This window comes from Schistocerca serialis, chromosome 3 (genome assembly GCF_023864345.2).
Source record: "Schistocerca serialis cubense isolate TAMUIC-IGC-003099 chromosome 3, iqSchSeri2.2, whole genome shotgun sequence".
Taxonomy (NCBI): Eukaryota; Metazoa; Arthropoda; class Insecta; order Orthoptera; family Acrididae; genus Schistocerca; species Schistocerca serialis.
The window spans coordinates 570993599-571003206 of record NC_064640.1 but is presented as its reverse complement, the minus strand read 5'-3'; the positions used below and the strand labels follow the sequence as shown (position 1 = coordinate 571003206).

Sequence of the window (9608 nt, the reverse complement as noted above, 5' to 3'; positions counted from 1 at the left end):
TCACACAACACTACACCCCCCCCCCCCGAATTATTCTTCTATTTGAGAACAAGCTACAAGCTGTACTTCCACTCCATGCAACAAGCCACATTAATTCGCTCATTTTGGGAGCAGGTTCAATACCTTATGGTAAGCAATCGCATATTTTACGTTTTAGAACTTATTTCTTTGTGGAAGTAGGATGTTCAAAATGGATGGGATTGTGACAAATCCCACGAAAAGAAAATTACATATTCAAACCAGCACATGCTGGAATAGGAGACTGCAATTGTATCGTTCAGTTAGGTAAAAGAATGTCCAGAATCGCGGCCAGTTCCAGGAAATGTATATAAAGCAACGTGTATCTTATATGTTGGAAAAGCTGGAGAGGGATTTTCGATTTCACACGTAGGCATAACCGACGTTAGGTATCATTTTAAGTGTCAACCTCAAACGCAGACTCTTAATGTAAGTACATACCACACTGATGAAAAGTCTCTACAAGACAGACTCTGTTGAAGCAGACAAGGTATGTAGTAGGTGCATGCTAATTTAAACATTTCTACTTTTCAAGATAAAAATAGAACTGTTTAAGCAAATATATTTATTATTACTGCTTCTTTTTTCGTTTGCACATAACAGCATTTGAGCGTACATTCACGTTTCACTCAGTTGAACATCATCTTATCTATGCCAGCACTGACTGCAATGTAAAATATATTTTCTCAGTTATTCCCAGATTAGACAATTGCAGATAAAATCACGTGTGGTAAAACATAATGTGAGGCATTAATTACTGGTGTTTTGGGACCAAATAGCACCAATAATTAACTAAGGATAACAAGTTTTTAGGTGTGGGGTTTGATGCTTCCGACAAAGGTAATCAAAAATGTTATCCTATTTGTGTAAGGTACTTTGATCTGCAAGCAGGTATGCCCCACAATATTCTAGAGATGTATGAGGACTCTAGTGAATCTGCATCTGCATTGTCTGAGCAGATCTTGAAAACGATTCCAAAACACGAATTGCCTCGCGGGATTAGCTGAACGGTCTAAGGCGTTGCAGTCATGCACTGTGGGGCTGGTCCCGGCTGAGGTTCGAGTCCTCCCTAGGGCATGGATGTGTGTGTTTTATCTTAGCATAATTTAGGTTAAGTAGTGTGTAAGCTTAGGGACTTATGCCCTTAGCAGTTAAGTCCCATAAGATTTCACACACATTTGAACATTTTTTGAAAACACGAATTGAATTCGTCCCAGACTTTAAGTTTTACTACAGGTAATACAAATTCAAACTATGCGAAGAAAATTACTGTTTACGTTCACTTAAAAAAGGAAGATCATGGTGTAGTGAAATCAAACTGCTCCACATATATAGTCCATAACTGCTGTAAATCTGGTATGGATGCTATGTCAATAGATATTGAAATATTAGTAATTAAGACTTTCAACTATTTCTCAAATTCAGCTAAAAGGGTATCTCAGCTGACAGATTTCTTTCAATTTGTTGATATAGAATACAATGTTTTGTTAGACATGTACCTATAAGGTGGTTAAGACTAAAGCCTGACATAAAAAGATTGTTGAAAAATCTTCCTGCAGTTATATCATACTTTTATAATGCAGATGATTGCCCAAGCTTCATTAAAAACAACCTGATAAGTGTGTCTGGTTCAGGAAAAGAACTTATTTTAGTGGAATTATACCTACAATTTTCCTTGCACTTAAGTGACATTTTTTCGAAGGGTGTTCTCAACTTAGAAAAAAATGAACTAACAATTTGTAAAGTCTACTGTGTGATGGAGGAAGTATAAATGGAGTTATAACAAAAGATAGATGATCTGTTTTTTTTATAAGTTGCAACAATTGCTAGATAAATTGGAGAACCTGATCCCAGGTGAAAAACAAACCCAACTGGAAGAATGCAAACATATATTTGGAGTTTGTTGAAATGTTTAAATAAATGCTTTCATTTTGATGAGAGTAACATTTTGTCCTTAATGGATTGCATATCACGTGAAAAAAAAATGAGTTTCAAAAAATTTTGAAATTAGCTGAATCACTTTGCCTTGCTGCTTTCCTTAACGTAGATAATACGTATTCAGAGGTCACTGTGGTTTCTGATTCATTGCAGGGGGGGGGGGGGGGGGGATGGAATGAGCATTTGGAAGAAAAATTAGCTACTATGACAATACCACAGAGATGAGTCTACATTATATAAATGATTGGTGCATCAAAATTGTGCAGTGTTTTAATTTTATTTGCAATTGTTTTTAGTATATTTCTTTCAAATGCATTCACAGAGAGCGAGTTTTCTTCATTATGAACATTAAATGGAGTAATGAGTGAAACAGATGTTCAGTTGATCTAATAAAAAAATGAATTGTGCACTTATTTCAATTATGATGAAAGTTGCAACGATTTTTATAAGACAGTATTGTCTAATGAAAAAAGTTGACAACTGCACACTCAACAAAAAAGTACTACTCTCCATTGTTTTGAATGTATTATGAACAAAATGTGAGTAAATATGTGAGTAAATGTGTTTCTACTTTCCCTCACTGAAATCTGAAATCTGGCAACACTATCTGGGGATTAACAGATAATATAAGTTGGCAACATCACAGTTTAATCCATTTTCTGGAGAACTTCTATTGGGATACAATGAATACAACAATGTACAATCTTGAAGAAGAAACTGGATATGCAAGACATTTTCTCGTGCCTTATGTTTCCCATGCCTTACTCTCCTGGAAAACTCTCTCTCTCTCTCTCTCTCTCTCTCTCACTCACTCTCGTGGTATTTGGATAAGTGAAAGGCTAAAAAGATGAAAAATATCCACAACACACTGTTTTGGTAAGTTTTGTTTTATCCCAGTTGTGCATACAGTGGCACAAAGTAGTATATCAACATGCCATTGCTCAGTCCTCTACACAGAATCAGTCATCTTCCTGACTGTTAGCAATCTCGTGGTTTCACAACAAAAGTTTAATAAATATTTTCTTTAGTGGGCTGCATTATAACTGAATTGTGCCTCTTTGTTCACCTATTACACTTCTGAAGCTTCCATGTAACAGGCTCGCTCCTGAGAACAAAATACTTACTATTTTCATTCTTTGAACCTCTGGACGCACAGTCTGCATTCTCATGTGAAGGCCTTTTTAGACATGTTTGCATGGATGAGCTCAACATGCAGTGAGAACATCTATACAATTACCATGGATAGTTCTACTTACTTTGCGGTTTCCACCCCACACAATTTCAGATTTATTTTGTGGGCAGAAGCACATAATGACTTGTCTGATTGTAGACTAGACTAACAAGCATAAAATGTAAAAGCTACATTTTCAGGATTTTTATGGCAAGATAATTTTCCGATAGTGGACATTATTCTGACGCATCTGTCCATTCAGACTATTCACTGCTAGCATTTTTCATGTAAAGAACCAGCATTACTCATCAGTCCGTCACTTGGATCAAAGGGAATTTTACTTAGCCTTCACTGCTACAAAATTTGAACAATTTACTTATCTATAATTGTTTTCTTGTGAAAGGAAAAAAACTCAGACATTCGTAAGGTGAAGGATACATTATTTTCTAGCCAAAAATTTATAACCTATGTGCTTTTTCCTATGGAAGAGAATGTCTGAGAATCTCAAGATCGAGTTATCTGCCAACAAAGTTTAGAGCAAATCATGACATTAGGTTTAAGTGCAGAGCATTACAATATTTCTTTTTCATTTAGAGCTACATTGAGGACACATGGTGCCTGCATAAATTGCTACCAGTTAATTTTCCCACAACATAGACATATTGCAATATATGAACAAAAAGGGAAATACTAGACTGCAATCTATAAAAACTTTCATTTAAGTAGCAGGGCACTTTCAGAGCAATAATGACTACACTAAACATCAAGCGGCTCAAATGGCTCTGAGCACTATGGGACTTAACTTCTGAGGTCATGAGTCCCCTAGAACTTAGAACTACTTAAACCTAACTAACCTAAGGGCATCACACACATCCATGCCCGAGGCAGGATTCGAACCTGCGACTGTAGCGGTCGCGCGGTTCCAGAATGTAGCGCCTAGAACCGCTCGGCCACTCTGGCCGGCAAACATCAAATACTGCATGAGTTCGTTCTCTATGGCCTAAAACAACATCCATTAGATTTATGGCATCTGGTAGAGATTCATCGTTGCTTCTAAAGTTGTGTTTAAATTGCAGGATTCTCAGTGACTGTAAAACTGTGTGTCATCAATTTCCGGCCTATGATTAGCAAGCTTTCAATTTCAACTGACGAAACAACTATACATTACATGATCTTTCCAGTGGAGTCACATGGGATCAATCAAACATAGCGGCAAAGTAATGATGGCCTGTGATTGCATAAGATCTGGCAGCTACGTACACCTTTTGACACATATGCGCCTTCATCAGATTTGATTCCATGGGGAATTTTGTCCTACATATGAATCTGCTATCAAGTGGTGCCACACTGTGACCTCAAGTATTTGAAAGCAATCATCATCTCTGTGTCTCCTCTACATGCACCTACTGCCAATACATTCTTATTCTTCCACCCATGTACGATGGTTGTTGGTTTTTAGTCTGATAGCTAAATGTGCAAGGAATTACAAATTAGAAGAGCGTGACAGAAAAAACAAAAACGTTAGACAGGCAATTACTCATTCGTAGATAACTGATTTGTGGTGCACAGGTACACATACAAAAGATCTGATGTCTCAACTTTTTGAGCTATAGATATTTTTGTAGCATGTAGGTCCTAGACGAGATTTAGACATGCACACCTAGACTGGAACGTGAAGCTATTTGCCAAAGCAGGAACAGGCTCAGATGCTGCAAGAAGGCAGCAGAGAAGCACTGAATGAAGTCGTCTGTGCCTGAAGTATTGTAAAATTAATTCTTTTTATCCTTGTATTAAACTGGAAAATAGGTGATTGAGGGTGTAATCCACAAAAGAGCGTAATTTAGACGTTTCAAAAAATTCAATGTGCTAAAGAAGATAACGTGACACAGCAGATATAAAGTTATTTGAAGCAGAATGGTATAGACTGTGGAACAGTAATTATAGGCCTACTGGTCATACTTTGTGACACATAATTAATACAGACACTGCTAGTGACTGCTACCTTCACTTAGTTACAACTGCAGGAGTGGAGGAGTTAGGCCTAAAGCAGCACAACTCACTAACCTAAACTCTTATATTCCTCAACCATTATCCTTTAAAGAGACTTCCTGTTTTGCACACTATAGCCAAGGCTAGAGATTCTGTTACTGATCACAGTTATAAAACAGCGAGAGCAATACAAAAGAGTGAAATGCGACAACTGGATGTACCAATGACAGCCACAGTTACGGAATGGTCGCACAACCTTGGCACGGAAACACAAAACTACATAAGTAACTCGATTTTTACCCAAAGTGCTAAAGCAAATCTCTATAAACGTATTGCTACATCCAAAGTCAGCATTCGTTTGCATTTATATGGACGTGTCCACATACAGTTTTACATATTCTGCTAATGTCATTTTCTTTAGTTTTGGGAATTTGGTTTCGTCACATCTCATCAATAATTTATACTTCAGTTATTGACCTACATCATCATGGAATTATGTGGATAAATCTTTGAAACTGATGGCGAAAAGAGTATCGATCAGTTTGCAAATTTAAAAAGGAAATCGTGGACCCTTATGATGGAAACTCTGAACCAAACCAGAAGAAATGGTGCAAGTATGTTGGGTAGTGTAGCAGTGAAAAACAGTTTAGTGAATTAATTGAAATAGGGAATTTTGTCCTTGAAGTGCCAGGCCATAACACTTGTATTGAGAGGTTGTTCTCCTTAATACAGTCGCAGTGGAGACAGGAGAGAAACAAGCTGGCAACTGAATGTGTAAAATGGAAAATTTAATTTATGTAAAATTTTAGTTATGCCAAACAAAAGGAACTTCTAAAGAAAATTCGGGCTAGTGAAAAATACACAAGAGACATGGGATGTAAAGCAAGTTAGGTATTGTGATGTGTCGTCTATAATATTTTTATTTTTTTTGTTTCATATCTAATATAGCAATATGACATCAACATGAAACTGAACTAACAATGTTTCATTTGGCAGTCCTAAATGGTTTGATCTGGATCTCGATTGGAACATCATAGTCACTGTTTCGCAACAATTGTATTTTCTTATTTTAAAAAAATCCCAACCTAGTACCGATTACCTGGGCTATGGTACAGGTAAGAGGTAGTGCAGTCATACCTCTTTATTAAAAAATCTTGGTCAGCTATATATGATAAGAAATCAACAATCTTTGCCTTGTTCTACACTCTCAGTGAGGTCGATACTGGACCGGTCTTGAAAGCATGGTGATTAATCCTGTTGCGGGAGTCCTCATTTTGCGGTTTCAGAATATGGCAATCCAATGAGAAGTACATAGAATATTCAAGTGTTGTAAATGTCAAGCCTCCAATGAACAATGCACCTTTCTACTATGCAAATCTTAGCTGATCATTTACATGTTTCAGAGATTTGCAAACTTCCTTTCAGGAATGAATAGATGTCACGCATGTTCAAGTAGTGGTAACGTAATTATTTTGCTTTAACTTTTTTCTATTTTTTTAATATGTGTTTTGCTCTCTGTTTCTTTTTCTTTTTTTCTTCTGTCTGCATCTTGTCATCATGGTTGTGCTGTGGTTGAAATAGTATGTAATACTTTGGTATTTATGTAAATACGTGGAAATTTATAGCATTAAGAGCAACACACATTTTACCATCTGTTGTAATTAACCAAGTATCCATCGACGATTTTTCCAAGGTTTTAATTTCCGTAGTACAAAATCAAATTTAGCCTACATACACAAAATTAGACTTTGCGAATTTTGGGCCTGTGGGGATATGAATACTGGTGCACAATGACTACACTGCCACACACTTCACTCACAGTTTCATTGAATTCCACATTAAAACGATAACGAACATGAAATATTAAATGTCAGAGTGAATCATGGCTTTGTGGAAAAAAAATAAAGGAGACAACACAGAAAGTTACACGGTTTTCTAAACTGGCACGAATATTTCTTTTGTTTCTTCAATCATTTACTACACAATTACAACGTCGGAAGTTAATTTCCAGTCGATTCGCGCCGAACGTTTTCATTGGCTGTCAGTAACTTCGTGTTCATTGGTTGACTGCAAGATTTGACTTTGGAATGGAATGTATTTTAGGTCGAGGAAATAAGCGCACGTGAGTACATTACGTGTCGTAATGGAAAGTACGTCCCACCATACACTTCACAGCACTTTGATACGTACAGCTGTAGCTGTAGAAACAATAGATGTTACAGATTTTGTTTCTATCGAATCAGTTGTTTCGATTCTATCGTATAGATATTATCCTCGATAAGAGTCGTATCGAATGTAGAGGTCGAATGTTCCTTAGCGAGATAGCGACTGTAGTTCAACGGTTTGTTTGTGTAGTGGTGGTTAGTGTTACAAAATCCGTGTGTTTAGGCGTGTTGGTGTTGTGGAAGTTACTGTGTTTTATCTGTTTGTGGACATTTTTTATGTTTCCATCAGATATCAAGAGGATTGCGGTATTCCACGAAGCTAGACATGACGAAATCTCATAAGGTATTTAATAAAACGTTGTTATGCACCATGTTATACACGGACACATATATTATCTATTTTACCATGTGCATTTGTAACTATTTCTTTTTTGAACTGCCAAATTATAATGTATAGTGCCATACTTCTGGTCTCAAGACCTCGACCGTGTTTCACACTGTATGTACATTCGCGTGTGAATATCAGGTTTTTATGCTGCGGTTTTTATTCGATTTGCGGCGATAGCCCATATGTGATGCACCTGAAACTCAATTTTATTTAATTCTAGGTTAAGAATAATCGTTCCATGCCGTGCCTGTTTTGATATCAAGTAGATAATGCGTACACAAGCGAGACGGACAGATTGATAGTGCACACTGGGGGTATGATATACTATGCAAATAAAGTCATGCGCTTGAGAGATAATGTTTCTTTTTAGTTGAAAGACGCCCTGCAGAACATTAATATTCATTCCGTAATCATGTCAAAATATTTACAATGTCTGAACAAATGCGCCGTCATTGTGGTCAGAACATGAAACACGTGGGCTACATCTAGATCTTTTGTTCGTTGCAGCTTCTTCAAATGGGTAATGAAATATCAGAGAATTTTGTGTCATGTAGACATATTTTGCACGTTATTTACAAATGCAGACGGCATGGCGGGAAAACACGCAGTATTGTGCCCTAGCATCACCTTTCTTCTGTTATCAGTTTCAGAGTTCTGCAAGTAATCTATTATTGTAGAGTATGCAATATTTAAGAGGTGTACTTTGATTGCTTATGTAAATAAATGTATTTTTTACCAATATCTCTTCTCTCTTTGGACAGATTAATATACAGTTTTAGTCCCTGTTAGAAAAGTGTTTTCACTTGTTAAGTGTAAGCACAAACTGGCTCTTGTTCCATAATAATGTGTAAAACTATTCGTGGAATACTTAATAATGTGTTTCATAATGTGCACAAATTGTTGGTACTGTATATGACCATATGTGGCACAGTACCCTAAGGATTTGTTAAATATTTTCATTCAGTGAGCCTGACAAATATTTTTATTACAACTCTTATCTGCAGCTTGGAAACAGGGTCCATGTTTAATGTATTTGATCTCTAGGATAGAATCCTGTGTCTAAGAACTGTATGTACAAAGCAATAGTATGTCATCACAAAGTACAGTCTTTTACATACTGATGATAGGGCTCTAATGGCACTCTCCTTCCAATCTCTCTCTCTCTCTCTCTCTCTCTCTCTCTCTCTCTCTCTCTCTCTCTCACACACACACACACACACACACACACACACACACACACACACACACACACGCGCGCACCTGTGTTTGTCTGTGTGTGTGTGTGAGAGAGAAAGAGAGACTATTTCTATTCAAAATTTGTTTATGGTGTAGGAGAAGCTATTGAGGAGAAACTGTGAAAACATTTCAGCTGTTTGTTATACATTTTATATCCACATATACATTGTCAGAATGTTTTTTACTTGTATGTTTCACTCCTTTCTGCACCATAGTTTTATTAATGGTTAACACTTGTGATTTTACCTACTTTTGTTGGACTTGTGAGTACTGTTGGTACTCTCAAATTCAGTTCGACTGTTGATACCACATTTCATGATTGAAGAAGTGTACTGTGAGGCAGTGATTACTATTCACAGCTGCTTAAAGGTGTGACTGCAAGGTGTGCATGTGTGAACACCACCCAAAATCTAATTAGGCCTACTTTGTTTTGTCCTATGAATACTTTTGTGTGTGTCAGAAGTTACCCCATAGTATAAATGCATGACGCATTAGTGGATGAAAATATGTTAAGTTACTGGCTTCTATATTCACAAAGTTAGCAGTTATTGCTATGGTAGAAGTAACCGATAATAAATATTGTAGCAAGTTTTCTATAAGGATTTTCCACTTTTCAGTTTTCATAAAGATGCACACCTCAGAACTTAGAATTTTCTGTGTTTGTTACAATTTATTGTTGGTATGATAGTTTAATTGGGAATAG

At 36.6% G+C, this 9608-nt stretch overlaps 1 protein-coding gene across 1 annotated transcript in view; it reads left to right on the top strand.

Moving 5' to 3' along the window:
- The first annotated feature begins 7437 nt into the window (after positions 1–7437).
- The window catches only part of LOC126470462 (microtubule-associated protein futsch-like), a 525429-nt gene continuing 523258 nt past the window's right edge, over positions 7438–9608 (top strand). Inside the window, exon 1 of the mRNA XM_050098320.1 lies at positions 7438–7624. Within this exon, the coding sequence (XP_049954277.1) occupies positions 7607–7624 (18 nt within the window). The 5' untranslated portion in view covers positions 7438–7606. The remainder of the gene's footprint in view (positions 7625–9608) is intronic.